At 38.0% G+C, this 20,077-nt stretch overlaps 5 protein-coding genes across 11 annotated transcripts; 2 read left to right on the top strand and 3 right to left on the bottom strand.

The window, feature by feature from the left end:
- Window positions 1-330: 330 nt before the first annotated feature.
- LOC105683716 (glucose-6-phosphate exchanger SLC37A2) lies at window positions 331-5,090 on the top strand. 5 transcript variants are annotated; one of them, XM_012396501.3, is made up of 12 exons: window positions 331-471; window positions 606-718; window positions 873-977; window positions 1,226-1,672; window positions 1,870-1,948; window positions 2,033-2,168; window positions 2,549-2,914; window positions 3,592-3,648; window positions 4,013-4,211; window positions 4,321-4,469; window positions 4,547-4,849; window positions 4,942-5,090. In XM_012396501.3, the coding sequence occupies exons 4-12, from the start codon at window positions 1,402-1,404 to the stop codon at window positions 5,002-5,004; spliced, it is 1,623 nt and encodes a 540-aa protein (XP_012251924.2). In that variant the 5' UTR covers window positions 331-471; window positions 606-718; window positions 873-977; window positions 1,226-1,401; the 3' UTR covers window positions 5,005-5,090. The 5 variants fall into 5 exon arrangements, with proteins under 5 accessions (XP_012251924.2, XP_012251922.2, XP_012251923.2 ...); XM_012396499.3 differs by having other exon boundaries at window positions 366-531; XM_012396500.3 differs by lacking the exon at window positions 873-977 and having other exon boundaries at window positions 366-531.
- Window positions 5,091-5,189: 99 nt separating this feature from the next.
- Window positions 5,190-11,392, bottom strand: LOC105683721 (gamma-secretase subunit pen-2). Its single transcript, XM_012396508.3, has 4 exons — window positions 11,156-11,392; window positions 5,821-6,028; window positions 5,631-5,735; window positions 5,190-5,496 (listed from the first exon to the last, which is right to left on the bottom strand). Exons 2-4 carry the CDS (start codon window positions 5,879-5,881, stop codon window positions 5,357-5,359), a joined length of 306 nt encoding a protein of 101 aa, XP_012251931.1. The 5' UTR covers window positions 5,882-6,028; window positions 11,156-11,392; the 3' UTR covers window positions 5,190-5,356.
- LOC105683718 (venom protease-like) lies at window positions 6,730-13,492 on the top strand. 2 transcript variants are annotated; one of them, XM_012396505.3, is made up of 7 exons: window positions 6,730-6,886; window positions 8,806-8,886; window positions 11,572-11,889; window positions 11,971-12,273; window positions 12,375-12,476; window positions 12,590-12,741; window positions 12,827-13,492. In XM_012396505.3, exons 2-7 carry the CDS (start codon window positions 8,823-8,825, stop codon window positions 12,980-12,982), a joined length of 1,095 nt encoding a protein of 364 aa, XP_012251928.1. In that variant the 5' UTR covers window positions 6,730-6,886; window positions 8,806-8,822; the 3' UTR covers window positions 12,983-13,492. The 2 variants fall into 2 exon arrangements, with proteins under 2 accessions (XP_012251928.1, XP_048504823.1); XM_048648866.1 differs by lacking the exons at window positions 6,730-6,886; window positions 8,806-8,886 and adding an exon at window positions 9,018-9,574.
- On the bottom strand, window positions 13,094-16,411 carry LOC105683714 (RNA polymerase II-associated factor 1 homolog). Its single transcript, XM_012396497.3, has 9 exons — window positions 16,103-16,411; window positions 15,665-15,748; window positions 15,425-15,517; window positions 15,029-15,353; window positions 14,791-14,934; window positions 14,609-14,712; window positions 14,308-14,524; window positions 13,990-14,233; window positions 13,094-13,902 (listed from the first exon to the last, which is right to left on the bottom strand). Exons 1-9 carry the CDS (start codon window positions 16,171-16,173, stop codon window positions 13,490-13,492), a joined length of 1,695 nt encoding a protein of 564 aa, XP_012251920.1. The 5' UTR covers window positions 16,174-16,411; the 3' UTR covers window positions 13,094-13,489.
- A 148-nt stretch (window positions 16,412-16,559) lies between these two features.
- Window positions 16,560-20,005, bottom strand: LOC105683717 (2-oxoisovalerate dehydrogenase subunit alpha, mitochondrial). Of its 2 annotated transcripts, XM_020851052.2 has the most exons (10): window positions 19,876-20,005; window positions 19,630-19,743; window positions 18,798-19,436; window positions 18,226-18,408; window positions 17,936-18,131; window positions 17,689-17,850; window positions 17,466-17,610; window positions 17,186-17,389; window positions 16,849-17,112; window positions 16,560-16,776 (listed from the first exon to the last, which is right to left on the bottom strand). In XM_020851052.2, exons 3-10 carry the CDS (start codon window positions 18,855-18,857, stop codon window positions 16,698-16,700), a joined length of 1,293 nt encoding a protein of 430 aa, XP_020706711.2. In that variant the 5' UTR covers window positions 18,858-19,436; window positions 19,630-19,743; window positions 19,876-20,005; the 3' UTR covers window positions 16,560-16,697. The 2 variants fall into 2 exon arrangements, with proteins under 2 accessions (XP_020706711.2, XP_012251927.2); XM_012396504.3 differs by having other exon boundaries at window positions 18,798-19,743.
- Window positions 20,006-20,077: the final 72 nt, after the last annotated feature.

Below are 20,077 nucleotides of genomic sequence, written 5' to 3'. Positions count from 1 at the left end.
GTGTGAATGCCTGTCTGTGTACAACTATGAGATTATTTGTGGAAAGAATTCCCACACTTTATTTTGCCTTTATCAATCAATTGACTTCATTGCTGTGTAGTATGTACTGGTATTGAAAATAATTGCAGCTTGCTTTGTTTGCACGTGTACAGCTGTCAAAATCGAAGGCCGGCATCAAGAGGTCTGACTGCAGCTTCCATCTCCTCTACTTGTCTGATAACAAGAAATGGTTTAGGCACGTGATCTACACGGTGCGTAACGGACACGTGACGTTCTTCTACCAATCAAAATTTCAAGCTGCAAGTCTTTTCGTAATTCTTCACCCCACTCACGAGCCACAAGTGACGTTCCCCTCGTGCTTTGCGTTCGTGCAGAACGTCGCCACCGCCACGAAGCAGCGCGAAATAGCTCTTGAAGTAAACAGACTTCAAGATTAGCAGGATTACGAAGGATTACACCTCAGGTTCAAAGGTTCTAATTTTTACAATCTCACTAGCTTAAAAAAATGAGATATCAAGGCTGTATCGGATGGTGAGTCTTGACTTAATTCGAATAGTAATTTGATTAGATTGGCCCTACGTAGACATTTTTTTTATCTCTTCCAGGTTATGACTCATGGCGCATCGTATTTCGCTTTTAACTGATCAAAGGATATCTTCATTTCATTCTCAGTCAATGTCAGCTTACTTTTTGGATATTCAAATCGCTTGGTGTTTTGGTAAGTTGAGATTTTTTATAAATTTGGTGAGTCAGAGATAATGGACGTACATTACTATAATAAATGCCACTCAATGACAAACTTCTCTGCATTCAACTATTATCTGCCAGCCATGTATTTGATAATTCTCTCATGATAATTATTTGCCACACAGCTACACGGTACACGTAGAAATCGTGAGATTGTCTGAGATCATGTTCATCCAAAACTTAGACATCGTACATTGAACCAAGTTTGCTGATTGCTCAACCCATAAAAAGTGAGAGTAACCTTTGTTTATAAACATTCTAATAATTATTGAGGTCAAGAGTCTGTTGTGAGTAATAGGACCGAATATTAATCCATTCACACGTACTAGGTAGTAAAAAATCTGGCCCATAGAGTAGTCTGGTAGAAATACACTTTTAATTATTCATTGGATCTAAGAATTTGGATTTTCAGAGAATTTTCAAGGTTTTGGTTAGCAGTGTTGCTACCTGAGTTTTCAACAATTTTCTTTTTTTTTAGAATTCAATACACAGTCATCAACTCAGATGTAGACAGCAAATAAGCTCTGAAAGCTGAACAAAGACCCACATGCATAATAAGATTGAAACTGTGGTATAGTGTTGGTTCAATCTCACATCGATTAGTCTTCACATTAATCTGGATAGAAGTTGGATGCAGTAAGAATACCACACAATATGTTACCTACAACTGACGTACCATGGGGCCTGCGAGCAATTGGCTGGTTTTGGACCAAATGTACAAACCAACGACGATTCAATCGTCTAGCCTGGTATAAAGGAGGAATATTAGCCCTTACCTACATGGCATACACCTGCTATCATATGACCAGGAAGCCGATCTCAGTAGTTAAAAACGTTCTGAGTCAGGATTGCAGCAAATTAGTACCTCCACCAGACATGGATCCAAACACAACTAATCACAATTGGTGTGACTGGGCTCCGTTCGGTGAGTAGAGCTTATGGCCTGACACTCAAATGATTGATCACGTATGCCTATTTATAGATTCAAAAATACTTTATAGATGATAAGGAAAGTACCAGTAAAGTAGAAGCTTCATAGTACGTCTTGGAGACCTGTAGATAGATAACAAATAATTGAATATGTACAGTTTCAGCATGTATTTCTTACTTTTGTTTGACTAGATACGGCGGATGCCTCTGCGCTGCTGGGTACCTTGGATTCCGCTTTTCTATTTGCTTATGCAGGGGCGATGTTCCTCAGGTGATTTTCAGTAAGCCTTCCACCACTACTGAAACTGAGGAGGACAATTTAATCTGTATTCTTGTTTTTTATTTTTTCGCTTAGCGGGTTTGTAGCAGAGCGTGTAAATCTCCGCTATTTTCTTGCTCTTGGCATGATATTCTCCGGAATCAGCTGTTATCTCTTTGGTGTAGCCAGGCCCTACGAGATCCATAGCCTTTGGTACTTCGTTTTAGTTCAGGTAGGCATCTGCTGACATTACAAGGGATTTTGTGACGCATGGCCTGAGAACGAATTCAACATACATTTATACGTAGTTCATTACGCGAAACAATATTCTATTGCTGTTTGTTATCATACTGAAAAGCACGTGGATAGCTGTTCGCTCTAAAGATAATTGCTATAAATAGTAAATTGGCCTCAGTTAATTTGTATTCAATTGAACGTATAGTTGAGCCATCTATAAATAACTACTACTAAATTTAAGTGTAATAAAAATCTATTGATTTTCAGGCATGCCAAATCTCTATCCTGTCAAATTCGTTTCTGGGTGATGCATTTTGTTGCAGATGATTCCATAGCAGAATGAAAATCTTGCAATGCTTTGTTTTTTATGTTTAGGCGATAGGTGGAGTATTTCAAACATCTGGTTGGCCAGGAGTGGTGACTGTGGTCGGAAACTGGTTTGGCAATGGCAAACGTGGTCTAATTTTTGGCATCTGGAACTCTCATACGTCTCTAGGAAATATTTTGGGTACCATCATTGCAGCAGAATTCGTTGAAACCGACTGGGGACTCAGTTTCATGGTACCTGGAGCTATCATGGGAGTAGTTGGATTCATACTATTTCTATTCTTGGCACCAAATCCTGCAGACGTCGGATTTGTTACGCCCGAACCCATGAGATACAGACAAATAGATGCAATAAACAGCTCGGACGAAGGCAGCCCTATTAACGATGGTTCAGCAAATTGTGCGGGAGATGACGTGAGTTCCATAAGAGAAAAAAAATGATATATTTCGAATTTGATCATCAAAAAATATTTAACTCTTTATTCGTCTCACTATCTTTCAAAGTAGGCCTACTTTTAGAATTTATGTTTTGTACTACTTAATTTTTTGATAATTCTTGTGAGTAGAAAAATGCCATCTGGTAGTATGTGTGTTCAATCTGTGTGTTGATTCGAAAACTTGCTGCATCAGATCTGCCAACAACAAGTAGATGTTCGTTTTTAAAACAGCTGAAACAGCAAACACACGACACATGCTATGATATACATATAGTATTTGTACGCTATGTAAGGTCATATGCATTATTGTAGGCATACATTTGCTTGCTGACAAACCGAAAGGGCTATGCCCAGTTGATTCCGAAACAAAGAGTCCATCCTCTATATTCATGTTTTCAAAATCACATAGTGATTACAGCACTTAGGTAGATATGTATTGAAAGGTAGCCTCATTTGTTTTTCCGAATTGAATTGTCAAACTTTCAGTAGAATTTTACAATATGAAATGATCGAATACCCATTCCTTTGCCGACTATTTTGACCGTAATTGAAAATAGTACTGTGTTTTTATGATTATTATAGTTAGCCAAGCTCATTTAATTTTTTTTATGCACGCTTACTAATCAACATAAGTATCTTTTTATTGTTTCTTAGCGAGTCGTCCACCGCAACGCAACGCGTCTTCAATGTGTTGAACAGAACAATGGCGGTGTAAGTGCATGCTTCTAATTTTGTAGTTTGTATCTCCGTGTGCATTCCCTCAAGCTTGCCGTAATTATTATTCAGGCACATGTAAATACTTCTTGAGCTATGTCAAGCTTTTGGGTTTCTATAGATCTGAATCTTATTTCTACTTCTGAATTCTCCCCTGTGATGCTTTCATTTGTTGCGCTGCTTGTTATACATATTTATTGCTTACAAGTATTACAAGTATTGTACGTGTACATCATTGATTCAATATTTATTGAATCAATCAGTCAAAGGAAAATTAATTTTGATTAACGCGCATGTGCCTCTGTAGCTGATATTGGACTGCACAACTAACTTATCCTGACAAATACTTAACTTATTAAAGGAGGCAATTCTTCGTACCGAGACAAGCCCTATGCTAGCAGTGAATCGGAAGCCACATGTACCTGGGGAAAAAACACCAATTGGATTTATCGGTGCATTGCGTATACCTGGTGTCATTGAGTATTCGCTATGCCTGTTCTTTGCAAAACTAGTAAGCTACACATTCCTCTACTGGCTGCCTCTGTATATATCCGCATCGAGTATGTACAAAAATTACTTGATATTTAGTTATGGAGTTTAATTTTCCACAAAAGTAAAATGACTTTGCTTGGTGCTTCGTAATCACATCACATTATTTTTTTGTTGCAGCCAAGTTTAGTGCCAGATTAAGTGCTGATTTATCTACGTTGTTTGATATTGGTGGCATAGCTGGAGCAATTACAGCCGGACTTTTATCAGATTGGAGTGGGATGAGTGCTGTAACTTGTGCTGCTATGCTATCACTGGCGGTCCCAATGGTAAAAATTTTGCTGCATATTTTTCCCTTTCTAGGGTTTTGTACTCATGATTAACTTTCATTCCTTTGACTTTACAGTTATTTGTTTACGATTATATTGGAAGTGTAAGTGTTGGTTTGAACATTACACTGCTCCTTCTAGCAGGTATATTAGTAAATGGTCCCTATGCTCTCATAACCACTGCTGTATCTGCTGAGCTTGGAATGCATCCAAGTTTAGAAGGGAATTCAAGAGCGTTGGCTACTGTTGCTGCAATTATTGATGGAACTGGGAGTATTGGAGCAGCTGTAGGCCCACTCTTAGCAGGCCTGGTTTCTAACTGGGCAGGCTGGCATAATGTATTCTACATGTTGATGGCTTCCGATGTAATAGCGCTTTTAGTAAGTCACAGATCCCAATCTTAACTCGACTTTGTCGTGGTTATCACCTCTGATCGCCAATTAACGATGTACAACAAATTTAATTGTTTTAGTTCTTGTCCAGGCTGGTCTACAGAGAATATAAGTCATACGCACAACGACGGCGGGCCGTCTAAACTTAATTGAAAAGGTACATGTAAACGTCACACATATCTGTTATCTGCGGTCAAGTACATAAGAGAATAAAATGTTATCAGCCGAATAACGTGTACCAACCCACACTCTATTATGTTATGCCCTTATGAATACGTACAAATTTTATTCTATAGTAAGCTATACAAGGATATGAATTATATCAATGTGATCATATAAAGAGAATTATTATTAACACAAAGCACATTTGATTTTTTTTCAAATATCAGATGTGTACCTCTAGAATGTCAGAGGTATATCATTTACGAAATCACGTTGATAAAAATTTGTCTGATCAACCAAGTGCATTTGATTGCCTATTTTTCTTCTTCATTCTTATGGTATGCCAGTGGGAATAATATAGCTGATGCTATCTGCAAATTCACCCCAGGCAGCTCGCTGTGTTTGAAAAGTAATGATCCAAGCCAAAAGTCCTGCAAACCATAACACCGCTCCTAGACCAGAGAATATCACATCTACAAGGAACAAAGGACGAATATTATCTTCCACACTAATGCAACGGCACGCAGCAAATGCTCGTTTAGACAGAAGAATGCCATTGATGACTGGAATAATAAAGTATTGAGTTTCTAACTCGATATTTACTTACACCTCCGTATTTGTTTTTGTTCATCATAGTGCGGTGCAGAGAAAGCTTCTTTTGCGAACCAAATTGCATTTACAGCCCAGAGGAATGGTAGCATAGCAAAACCTCCTAATGACAGGTGTCAAAAACATTATTTTGGTTATACGAGCGTGACAAATTAGCGAATCACTAATTACAACGAAAATTACCCTACCTCGAAAATACCATTTGCAAAGATATAATTTTTTCTCATTAGGCATTTTTGACAAGTCCATTTTACACCAATTGGTATTGTGAAATACAACTATAAAATGACCACAACCCCAAAACACTGCGGACTGTCGAATCTAGTCGGATATCCAAACCAAAACGATCCTGTGACTCAGTAGCAATGTAGTTCTTCCTAAAATTCAGCGATGGCGCTACGAGAAAATAAATTAACAATCGTAAGATTTGTAATCCTCACAACCAGGGGTACAGATGACATTCAAATGAACAACAATAGGTAATAATAAAGAACTTGTTAGCGATCAGCTTGAAGCGGGAGAACATATGAATGATCCGGTGGCCCTTTTTGAAGATCTTATAATGATTGATAAAATGTGGTCACAAACTATCTCTAGACCGTAAATACCGTTATGCATGTCCTACACCATTGTAATATGTTTGAAACAAAGATTACAGTGATATCCAAATCTAGAAACAATCGTAAAATGAATAGAAATTGATTGTAGTAGGAACAGCATGGCTTTGCGTCTACGTACTTCAAATCTGAATCGGATTGAAAAAAGAATGAATTACATTTTATTGTGCAACGATCCAAGTATTGTCTATTAAAATTTTGATCTATTTTCTCATCAGAAGGATATAGATCTTGAAAATACAAAAATAATTAAAGTGTTCAAGAAACACGATAACCATTACCCAGTTCAGATCCTGATATATTGTATACAACAATCAACGCAACACAAACAGGATGCATTTTTATGTGTCTGCAACCGTACATGAATAAAATTTTGTGATATGAAACACAAAATTACAATATCACAGAATCCCTACTCGGCAGCAGCAGATCTTCCGTAGAAAAACAGCTCTACTCCTGTCGAATATAAAGAGAATGGCAATGGGGATCCTCACAGTCTGCTTTTGACTCTGTCATTGAGTCAATCTCGCGATAAAATTCCAAATTATTTATCCGTTCAGTTATTCGTACTCGAAATAACTCAAATCGGCAACGAATTTCCGTGCAATAGATACCCATCTGATTGATTTATAAAACGGTAAGTGCTTGATTTCGTTACTGTTTTCGTATTATGAGTTTGTCAGTTTAAAAAAAAATGGGAAAAATCAGTCCACACCAGTACCATCATCATCGGGATAAAATGTACCGAACTTGAAGCTTAAGGGATCATTTTGATTTAGATAAAAAAAAATCGATTTTTTCCCATTTTTCCAAAGTACATTTAATCATTAAAGGTATTGTGCTCGAATTTCATAACGATCGAGGCGTTCTAACTATTTCATTTTGTCACATGTACGTTGCTACCTGCACTATCTGAGATTCTCTGAAGGAACTTTGAACGCGTTTATATCAAACCTACGTTTTCCAATTTCAGAGCCACGGTCATACTGAATCTAAATATTTTTAATTTTTTGGTTTTCAATGAACCGTTACCAAGATATCACCGCCGCTAGCGATATACCAACTTTGCGAGGAGTTATACATTTGCCTCCGATTCTTATGTATAGTCTTAAAAAGATGAATGAAAATTTTTTTCATGTATTTCAAGAGTTTTTTCTGAGCGTCTAAACCAGAATGATTCCTTAATTGTGATTAAAACTCAAGTAAGTGTTTCACAATTGCGTGTCTTGGAAAAGGATAATTAGCATTGTAAGATCTTTTTCGATGCAGTAGAAACTGTTTCAAAGAATAAATAGAAATAATTACGATTCGTAATCACACCTAGCTTGGAAAGATCACTACGGACCGTTAAAGTATCCGGCTACCGGGGTTGCTCTCGAAAATTGACCGTGAACCATAGAGAGTAATGTTCGAACGATGTAATTGGACGGGATGTGCCGAAATTCAATAATTTTTATTAACGAGTGTTCATTATACCCACCTGGAATAATCAACGTTGTTTAGCACAAAAAGGGTTCTTATTATTATTATTATTATGTTGCTTCATCAAAATACTAAATATATGAAATCATATCATGTAGTGTCGAATTGTAAATCAGATTTGGGTCCGCATATCCGGTTGGTGTGTCATCGTGGTTTTTTTTTTCATTTCCCAAAAGTGTGTTACATGATTTTGACCATCGGTCAGTTCTTTTTCAGGGTCGGGTGACTCGGAAGTTCCCCGAGTCTTCAATAATTAACGTCCGTAAGTTAATATTAACTGTGGCTTTGATTTATATACCTAATCAATAAATTTCATTTCATTAGACGATTATGGATTTCAAATTATTCATTTCGCATCATTGTCAAGGCTGCAGCGATATTGACCTTCAAATTCTTTAAAAAATGATCATCAAAAATAGAATCGACAGCTGGTTACCGTTATTCGTACAAAAATAGTGGCTTTCTAACGCTAAAGGATTTCTGAAATAAAAGATCGTTTGCATTGAACAGAAGGATCGGTGAAAATGCGATGACTTTTCCGCGACGAAGGAAAACATCATCAAATATTCGCTGAAATATAAAGAGTACAAGTTCTACTACACGTACGTGTAGTTGTTTGTAACAAGTATAGTCGTTAATTGTAATCGTTGTTGATGGCCGCGGGTGAATGTAACTATTCTAGTATGTGTATATCCGCCCGTGAATTATGCTCGAAAAAAACCTATCTAATCGAATAATATTTTTCAAGAATTGTTCCGTAACTCGTTGACCGTATAGTCACGAAAGTAAACTGAATGACGTCGTAATTAATTGAATTCCATGTAATAAAATTAGTTGCCTCTGTAGTCGTCGATACATGAAAACATGGATATACATCAAGAAATCCTGCGTTTATTTTGAGCTATCAGCAACGATCGCTGTTAGACTCGACGCGTCATTAACGGCGAACTTTACGACGCTCCCTTATTTTTCATGATTAGTTATCACAAAGATCAGTGTATCGAAACAGTCCCAGAATGCTCCCTCGATTTCATGCTCATACTGTTATTTTGTTTATTTTTCTTTTACCTACAGAAACGGCATACCGCAAGATGCAGATGTGGAATTGTTTCGGAGGAATCTTAGTTCTGCTGTTACACTCAGCTTCCTCACAAGGTATGATATTCTCAAGTCTCTTTTTATCTCTTAAAATTATTTGCCAGTTGGATCTAAAAATTTTAGATTAAATTGGCAAGTTTAAAAACGAAACAATGAACAAAATTATATAGGTACCGTAATCATGATCTACAAACTGTTAACACACAATCAATTTCGAGCGAGAGGACGATTTAATCACCGGAAGGAAGAAAGGAAGTAGAGTGATGAAGCGCGGGGAAACATTGCAAAGCTTTTTTTCTATGAATATACATCATCGGTGATCCGATGATAATCAGGGATGATAATTATATGCACACTGCAATACATCATGTCTATGTACCCATTCGAGTACCAATTCGTGTACTTCGGGCAGGTATACATACGACAATCATGCACACATGCAATTACCCTACCAACAGCAACAGCAATCACCGGTAGCCAAGGGCGAAGTTGAATACACCGAAACTTGAAGCCTTACAAAGAACAGATAGTAGGAGAGAGTTGGTCATCCCGGAGGTCGCGTACCGTACACTTAAAATGTATTTTATCGTCACAGTGGTCACCGGGAGTACGAGGTTGATTCGGGATGTTGAAATAGATCGTTTGACTCGTAACAGGGAATTTCCACTCAATTATCCGTGACTTCAATCCTGGAACCATCGCATGGACATTTTCATTTTTTATTTTTTGCACCCGATAACTATCGGTGGGTATAAGCTTAAAAAAAACCGTCATACAATAATCTGCTATATGCGATATGATTACGTTTATATAAACGATTGTTGTGATTTGTTTTAGCTCATATCTAACACGCAAACGAATAGGTATCTCCGCAGCTAGTCGCATAGCGACATTATTTTAGCACGCGCGTGATGTCCGACGTGTCGTGTATTTGTGTTCTAATGTGTTCTTCCGTTTCTATTGTGCATAAAAAATTGTATCGCACTTTATGGTTCGCGGTTCGTTTCACGTGTCGGTGTTACACGTGTAATGAGTACAAGTTACATTAAATCATGCACGCATCCTGAAAGCTGAACAACAAATGATGAATCGTCGATGTCCTATGATCAACGTTCAATGATATGGGGACACACCGCGAATTGTGTCACGGACGACGACCATTCGACCGATCATTTTTCAGAAATACCATTTCTTCATCTGCATCAATTTATTTACAGCAACCTGTTCACTGTATCGATTGCCCCACGAAGATCACGTTCATTGATCTCAATCTTCTCGATAAACTGTTTTTCTCTTTTCTTCTTTTATTATCATCGTCAGATCGCGTGCCTGCTCATCATACAAATGTAAATTATCATCAATGTATGTAACTGTTTAAGCAGGTATAAAAGGCCCGGATCCGTAGTTAATGGATGTATAGACTTCTAAAAGTTGCTCTTCAAACTGAAGTTTAGTGCTTTCGCATAAGTAATGGGTATTCATAAATTCATGATTTATCAGAGGTGTGAGTGCCGAGGAGAGACACGCAAATTGGTATTCATGCTGTTCGCCTATTCCGCATAGGTATAACCGGTTACATAATTCTGACAAAAAATCATCGCTTTATTTACAATGACGCGATGACGTACGAATCTCAGGATCACTACGAGAAAATTAATTTTATTTGATTTTTTCGCTCCAGCTAAATAATAACCACACACATCACTTTTGGAGCAAGTTCAAAATGTGTGATTTTGATTATTCGGTAATCAAAGATAATCCGGTTCGATATGTTCATAGCTGTTAGGAAGAAGCGTGAAAATTTTTAAGAACGTTCAGATAACTATCGGGCGTCTTTATGAAATATTACTTCATTATAATATTTTCATTTGTTGTTCCATTATAATAGAGGTTCCAAAAAGGGTCGGGTAATCGTGCGGCTATATGAATCGCGAAGCGGATGGTTTCGTCAATCTCCCTTTTTTTTTTTTGTTGTTTTAGCATGTTAATGGTAATTCGTACCGTCGATAGTTAATGGACTTTATCGCAAAAGTCTATATTAACGTCAAATGGGGAATGATCCGGTAAAAAATTCGGGGAAATTTCGGAAGGACGCATACATAAATGTATGCATCTGAGTATATTACGTAGATGGCACATGAAAGGAAAAACGATAATTTTTTCAATGTTATTCACGAAATCCTAGGATATCGACCTGATTCCACTGTAAGATCGAGTCAGATGGATCAGCAAGTGGAATTTGACGGTGAAACAAAATAAATAGCCTTTCGTATTCTGAAGAATAGAGGGTGGGATCAAGGTAAATATTTGAATATGTGACGCTTACGCAATTTCAGCGTTGCTCACTGTCTCGGCAGATGAGCCATTCAATTTTTTATTGGCATCCAGGACGCGGTCAACGAAGCAACCGTACAGCGCATTCCATCTCATTCGATTTCCGAGTAAAGTTGATGTTAACTACCGTATATTAGCGTCCTCCAGAACTTATTAGCTATGTTTGCGGCAGCTTCTCAACTATGCCACATATCGTTGAACATTCGCACCCAAGAACTGTGGCAAATTACGTAATACACGTTGATGTTGACAAGGTGAATGCAAGGCTGCTACCAGCGTTTTTTTACTCATTGTTATTCCGGTTTTCACTACAACGATTCACAACGTGAAGGCGCGAAATTTCCACCTCTGGAATGAAATCGGCATCGAGCCGAGTATAAAAAAATAAAAAATGCCTTTGATTTGCAGATTTTGGTACAATCACTTGTACGACACCATCGGGTGAAGATGGTAACTGTATCAGTATAAGACAGTGTAAACCATTGCTGAATCTTCTGCTCTCGCAAGGAAATGCAGCTGGTAATTTCTTGCGAAGCTCGGTTTGTGGCTACGATGGATTTGATCCAAGAGTTTGCTGTCCACGAGATTCCGGGGACGAATCCGATAAAGAAAACGAGCTTACCACTCAAAGGCAAACTGCGGCCTACGGTCCACTATACCCGGAGCAATGTGGATACAGTAATACCACACATACCAGAGTTGTGAATGGACTTCCAGCAAAATTGGGTATTGAACGACCCGTATTTAGACCAGTTGAGGGCACTCAGATGATGTTTTTATTTTAATTCATGTGAATTGTTGTTTTAGGTGCGTGGCCATGGATAGTAGCACTTGGATACAAATCTGCAAGAGTCGGAAATCCTCCGAAATGGTTGTGTGGCGGAACTTTAGTGTCATCTCGTCATATAGTAACAGCTGGCCATTGCGTCTTTAATCGCAAAGATCTGTACATCGCGCGGCTTGGCGATTTGGATCTTATAAGTGATGACGATGGTGCCAATCCTGTTGACATACCGATAGAGAAAATCACCCTTCATCCAGCTTATGATTCAGCTCGCTACACGAATGATATTGCTGTTATCAGATTGGAACGAGACGTGGCATTCACTCGTAAGCAGTCATCGGCGTCTAAATATTTTGAATCTCACGAGTAGTAAATACATGGAAATAATTTTCAATTTCTCTGATGTTTCTTCTTTTCTACTTTTCAGCAACTCTTCATCCAATTTGCTTGCCGCTTACAGATGACATCCGACTGAAGGATTTCACTAGACTATTTCCTTTCATTGCTGGATGGGGAGCAGTCTATTTCAGTAAGATAATGAATTTATATTTTCAAACCGAATACTTATGATCAAAATAATTGCCTTTTCCAAAAACTTACTGGGTTTCTGGGTCACTTTAACACCAATATTTTGCTATGCAGACGGTCCTTCAAGTCCTCGCCTTTTGGAGCTCCAAATACCCGTTGTAGAAATGGAAACATGTAAGCGGGCTTTTGAAGAATTTAAAATGACAGAAATAGATGACCGAGTGATTTGTGCCGGATTTGCTCGTGGCGGAAAGGACGCGTGCCAAGTATGTTGATTGAGTTTATAAAATAGAAATCAATCAATTGTTCACGAATTATTTGATTTCATAAATCTGTTGTTTATTATTACAGGGAGATAGCGGGGGCCCGCTGATGTATCCCCGTGGTAGAAACTACTTTTTAATTGGCGTTGTTTCATATGGATATAAATGTGCAGAACCTGGATTCCCAGGTGTTTACACTCGAGTAACGTCATTTTTGGATTTCATTCAGTCTAACTTGGTGTAACAAGTGAATCAAACTAAATATGTAAAATGAAGTGACTTTGCACTGCGAAAACTTTGTAATTCTGGTTTAGCCATGGATACGTGTGTATGTTTAACTCAGTGAAAGCATAGATTAGGTTTGTTCATTGAAAAGAAATTCAAAATCTTTATTTCTATGAAACATTGAATAATTGATGACTCAAAAAATAATAGGCTGCATTGATCAAATTACCACGTAATTTTGAGAATGGCTTTCATAAGAATTATTTTATTAAAACTGAGAGCTACCATTGACACATTTCATAAAAATATCCAAGATGTAGATTGGAGTAGCCATAGTATGACTCACCACCCAACTTATTATCGAACGAGTTGGGCTTCAAAATATATGGACAGCCTTTGAGTCAATCATTACCAAGTAATTTTTTTTTTACAGCTTTAAACAATTATTTCATTTGACAGTGCGGTACTAAGGTCAACGCCACAACTGATCGTTTATCTCTATAAAATTAGATTAAAAAATTATGGATCACTCACTGTCAGAACCACTTTCACTGCTGCCACTTCCACTCCCACTGCCACTCCCGCTACCCGATCGCGATCTTGATCGCGATTTCGATCTGGACCTGGATTTTGATCGTGATCGTGACGGTGATTTAACCGGTGAACCTGAACCTGATCTTGATCTGGATCTGGACCTAGACCTGGAACGTGATCCGGATTTCGACGAATTTCTCGACTGGGCCGAGCCTGAGCGAGACCTTGATTTACTATGAGATTTTGACCGCGAACGTGACTTGGAACGAGATCCGGACCTCGATCGAGATCTTGATCTCGATTTTGAACGCGATCGCGATTTTGATCGAGACCTAGACTTCTTGCTCGATGCACGCGATGACGCACGCGACGAAGTACGAGACCCTCCTTCGTTATCTGAGGCAGCTGAAAATTCATCATAATTTATAAGCAAAGATAAGCTAACAATAAGCTCAATTAACGAAAATACAGTATAAAAGGATGATCGGTTACCTTTGTCTGCAGCCTTTTCAGCTTCTTGGGGCTGTTCTTCTTCCTCTTCCTCTTCTTCTTCTTCCTCTTCTTCGTCATCTTCACAAGGTGGTTCCAACTGCTTTTCTCTGTATCGCTGCATCCTGTATTCGGTTGCATTGAGTGGTCGATGGCGCACAACTAGTCGTGTGTTGTTTGGAGGCTGGCCAACTTTTTGTCTGCGTTTGCTGAGTCGCACCCGTGTCTCCAACTCGTTATAGTAAACCTAAGTATGACGCGCAGTTGTTGAAAAGTGACCTTCAAATATATAGTAATAGTGAAAAGAGTAATTTTACAAACCCCATCTTGACGCATGACAAGGAAGTAATTTTCTTCGTATCCTTTGGATGCTTTACTCTTGACATTCCAGTTATATTCTCTGGCCATTTTGTACTCATACTCTTCATCATCTGCATAATCAATTTCGGCCGCGAAATCTCTTCGGCGTTTTTCTAAAGTTTCCTCCAAAGGTAAAAAGTAGGCAACGAATTGTTCCCCACTTTCATCCATCACACCCCTGTCATAAAAGAAAAAGAATACATCATCAGTTGGTTAAGATTTCAGGTATGATAAGTCTCGGGGAATTCGTAATTTGCTTTACCGAATCATGGCCTGTGACATTTCTTCAATTTGGGCAGGTACCGAACGACCAGTTGGAGCTGGATCTGAGTCGAATATGACTTGAGCACATGGATACTTCCAAACCTAATTGTCCAAAAAAACACGGATATTTAGTACAATCTGGAATATCATCAAAGTTTGATTTGATAAATAGTTGCTTACCTTGAAATCGGGATATACGGGTAGAATTTCAACGGGTACGACATTTGGTTTGCTATAATGTTTTTCCACAGGCTTCTTATTGTCTTCGAAGGTTTTTTCAATAGCTTTTATTTGACTATCTCGATCCATGTATAAAGTCTCTTCCTAAATGAAAAAAAAAAATGATAACTTGGTTGAGTTAAAATGATCGGTATTAATAAATTTTGCCATAATTTTGTTAGAAAAAATATCTAATTACTTTGAAGTTCTTCTTAATACTGTAGCCGACTTTAGCTTCAACTTTATCCATGGTTTGTGGTTGAAACCGAGTCTGTTCTGTAGAGATATATTCTGTACGCCTAAGCCATGACACACTGCGGGCATGATGCCTAGAACGTTTTGAGTCTTGGGGAGTAAGAATATCTTCTTCCAGAAGTTTTTCATCGGCGGGGTCCAGCTGAGCATTGAGATCGCCTGCATAAGTGTCTCGATTTATCAGGTCAATTTCAACCCCTAAATCATGTTCTGTGAGTACTTCATATTTATAGTTCCGTTCAAGGGATGTCGGATTATATTGTATAAATCTGGAATATGTCTTTGTTATTGAACAAAATTTATCATGTGTTGTTGAACTGGTTCTCATAATCTTTATTACCTTGTAGATTCAAAAGGGTAGGTGATGAATTTTGGGTCAAACGGAATATCTGGCAAGGTATTACAATACTTCACACGGCATATCAATTCAGATCTGAAAATCATATGTAACAATTATAGATTTTCATATAATCTGCACACTGTAAGCTTGCAATTTCTTCACGCTAAGTTTGAAAAACTTCCAGTCTTAATTGCAAATGAAAATTATATCCTTGAAAATGCCCTCCGAAAGTTTATTTACCTATTTTCAGCTGGTCTGGTACGTTTATCATTAGCATCTTTGTTATTATTCGACTGAATGACGGATGTCATCATTTGATTTCCACTGCAATTTTCATATGTTATTACTATTGTCATTACTTTTTGCTTGTTTATAAAACAGGTAAAAGAGACTCGATTATTTGCTACACTCTTACAAATTATATCTCTTATTTTCTTCGTATTCATCAAAAAGAGATTGTTGTAATGGAGCTGCAGCAAGCTGAGAGATTGATTTCTCTCAAGCTGTTTGTCATTTATAAAAAAATTATATTAAATTTCCTGACTGTCCTGTATAATGCTGTACGTCCCATCAAATGAACGTAATTGCATATTATTTCCAGAAATCGATGTAAAATCATCGATAGCGCGGCGGTAATAACAAATCTGTAGAGGTTAGAATTGTGGATGTATTATTTACCTCTTTTCAATGGGCCTCGTTGACCGCTTATCCCTGTCGTTACTATTATTTGTTTGAATGGTCGGTGCCATTGTTTCTAATGTGATGTAATCGTCACTTATACATATTATCCCTTAATTATAGGAAAGTCACTTTATCACAATCTCACTGTAGAAATTGTGGATATTATCATCCTAACCTATAACCACGAACACACCGAAGGCCTGCAACTGCATTTTGTTTGTGTTCAAAAAATTTTTTATCGAATACGTCGGACCACAATGTTGAATTGGGGAACGACGAAACAAACTGCATGGTGTATGAAAACGCGCCATGCGCCCACTCTACAAACGTCACCATGGTCACATGATTTGGCGGGGAAAGTAGTAACTCAAAAATAAAGAATTCATCATCTTTGGATGGTGAATTTCTAGTAACATTTGAGCGAATTCAATTCCAGAGTAGAGAAGGCTATAAAGCATATCGAAGTTTGTATTTATTCTCTCAACTGCCACCAAAATTCTATGAAACAATCTGAACCTGCATAGGCAAACGATTGTTTCTTATATTAGCTGAAGACAGAAGATGATGCATCGGACTACACCGGACCGATTTTCTACGAGCTTTTGTAAAGCTCTAAAGGATATTTATCCCCGTACTCCACTAAGTGCTTCTCCATAGCGTCCATTTGATTCCTAGAATAATAGAAATCGGTGATATATCGGTAATATAAAATTGTATCTGCAGATAATTCGACTATAACTTACTTTATGTGCTGTGGCATATCACGATAAACGTCAGTAAAAAGCTCTTTCCAATGAGGTTTCAATTTTTTTTCGGACTTGGCAAATGTCGTTAGAATTTGTTCTTTAATCGAGGTGGTATGTTCATTTTCTTGTGCCTCAGACCACAAGCCAATCTTTGTTAGAATATCTCTGAATTTTGCGATCGGCTCCAATTTTTTCCATTCGGTAATTTCGCTCGCGGATCGATAGACACTACTGTCGTCGGAGGTACTATGATGTCCAACTCTACATCGCGGGAACAGTATAGTAGAAATCTCGATATTCTGAAAAGCGAATATAAATCAACGTCCACAATTACCTGTATGCCATTGCTTCGATAAGCACAGGTTTTCCTTCAGCCAGACTCCAATCTCTGGCGGCACGCGTTGCATTATACATTGCAAAAATATCGTGTCCGTCAACTCTAATTGTATTTATACCATACGCAGGACCTTTTGCTGCAATTCCATCTCCTTTATATTGCTGACTAGCAGGCGTAGATATCGCGTATCCATTATTTCGGCTGAGAATAAGGATGATGAAAATGAAACAATCAACAACAATGCGCAGTGCGATTACAACCATTGCAATCCACCGACCATATAAATACCACGGGGCAGTCGAGTGTGGCAGCGAAATTTAACGCTGCGTGTGCATCTCCCTCGCTTGCCGCACCTTCGCCAAAATAAACTGCGACACAACGCCCAGAACGCGCACGTTTTAACGCGTAAGCGGCTCCAACGGCTGTAAAAAATGTGTTTCATGGTTTCAAAATATAGGTAAAAATTGTGGAGATAATTTACCATAAAACGAAAATAATACCTTGCGGTAACTGGGTTGTTAACGGAGAGGAAATCGTTACAAAGTTCAAATCCTTGGACCCGTAATGCACCGGCATTTGTCTGCCTTTGCCGATATCCGCGTGATTGCCATAACACTGGTCCATGAATTGTTCCAATTTGAACCCGCGCCACAGCAATACACCTGAAATAAATTATCGGCCTTTTTAAACTGTCGCAGATTTAATTATCATCAGTAAAAGGTCTTCGATATGCCACAATCTGCTCACCAGCTTCTCGATACTGAGCGTAAATAACATCGTCCAAATTAAAAGCAGCTGCAGATCCAATTTGAACAGTTTCTTCGCCAGAGTTGGTCATATAGAAAGATATACGCCCTTGACGTTGAGATTCGTAGAGTATTTTGTCCATTATTGTAATCGTTACCATATCCTTATACATCTTTGTATATTTATCCTTTTCCAGCTTTTGTAACACATAAATGTGAAAGCATAAGTAACTGCGAGACGCGCATATCTTGCACAGTTTTAGAAAAATAAAGGGAATAAAATTGACAAACCTTAACATTGGCAATAACTTCGTTCTCGGCGGCTGCGGATCCCAATACTCGGTATATTGGAATGGGATTGTACGAAGCTGCATTTGTGAACTTGAGATCGTCCGTATAGATGTTTGCAGCGATCGGAAATTCAGGATTACTATTTCCGATCGTTGATGCTGTGCTGAAGTTACGTTGGCGCGTCTATGAAGATTAATTTTCAAACATAGATATGATTACGTTGTTCCGATAGCAGTTGATTGACAATGCGAATGTGAAAATGCTTGAATTATCATTTCGATTTGAAAAAAAAAATTCGTGCATTTGAATTTCTTAGTATGAATTTACTTATCACGCTACCAAATTGAGCGTTCAGATGTGCGGTGTAAATATTCGCGATGACGAAATATCATCTGTTTAAATCACTTTGATAACTCGCAGCTTATGATGCGTTAGACGTTTGACAATTTTCACATCGTATGTAACTTTGATGAATTATTACATTGCGATGATAACCAATGTAGCTGGTTACTTTACGGTATAAGCTACCTGTGTATCTGCCGGTGATTGTAAAATAACGAAATCAAACTCACCAGACATTTCGCTGAAACCTGAGCAATGAATTTTTTAGTCCACATAACTTTCAGGGACATTGATGTTACCGTATCAAAGAGCTCCGTCGATAGTCTAGAGAAGGATGACTGAAAACTAGAAACTGAAATAATTTGAAAATGAAAATAGAAAAAAAGTGCTAGACTACTGCGAGCTTCGTTTTATATCGACTTGAGCCGCGGAACGACTACACTTACGCGAATGCCCATGAATAATGGAGCAGCTAAAGGCATTGTTGTGTAACCGTGTATACTTATGATACTCGTATTGCTTTCGTCATTACAACTGATAAGGTACGCCAATGATGATTTTAGTAAACATTTGTGCCATTTGCTGTCGTGTAATCCACAGATGATTATACTTCGTTTGCATATCTTTTCATTGTAGCCATTGAGCAATTTATTTCTCTGCCGGACATAAATTTGAACGGCCGGAGCTTACGTTCAGTCCATAAATTGACTATATATTATGCTCGATGGAATGACATTTCCATTTTTATAGAGTTTGTTGACTCATATCATCCGCGTGGTAATGGCCTGTGATTCAACTACGGATTCAGGAACTGATCATTGTAAAATCTGAATAGCTCTCGTATCATGGTTCCCTTATAATCCCGATTACTGTAGGATCAAGTAAATTATTAGTAGAGATCAATAGTACGTGAGAATTGAATATTTTCGTGAAATTCAATAGTTTTGCATTTTCGTTTGTGGGACACGATTTTTATGAGGTAAGGCACGACTTTTGCAAAAGCGAATTCAGCATCTCTTTCGGTTCAGTAAATTAACTGGCAGCGAAATTTTCAGAAATTACCTAGTTGATTCCCGAAAAATATAGGATTTTGGGAAGTGTCCATGCATTTTTGGTTTTGAATTCGTTCTCGGATCTTATCGACCGTATTATCCGGATAATTGATTCTTTTTCAACCTGAAATAAGTACCTGGTTTATCAATAGTGAAAATTCAATGAAACTTTAATCGCATTAAATCCTATCAAGTGTATCGAGTTTCGTCAATCCACTTTCAAGATATCATTTCTAGAATCAAAAAAGTTAAATACCACGATCTTCGGTCAATGACTCTCCCTCCGTTTGCTAGGACAGAATATTTCAATAGTCCCGGGCGACTACCAACTCCAACATCATCCGCGAGAGTGAGGACGTGACAAGGTCCATGACTTCAAGATGGCTCCGAGATAAAAAGGTAGTTATTTAGGAACTCCAGCAGACTGCGTTCAAGTCAGTCTACGGGTGTTCGTGAAA

Source organism: Athalia rosae, chromosome 1, assembly GCF_917208135.1.
Source record: "Athalia rosae chromosome 1, iyAthRosa1.1, whole genome shotgun sequence".
NCBI classification, from domain to species: Eukaryota; Metazoa; Arthropoda; class Insecta; order Hymenoptera; family Athaliidae; genus Athalia; species Athalia rosae.
Note: the sequence above shows the minus strand (reverse complement) of the source record. Positions and strands in the feature narration are given on the sequence as shown.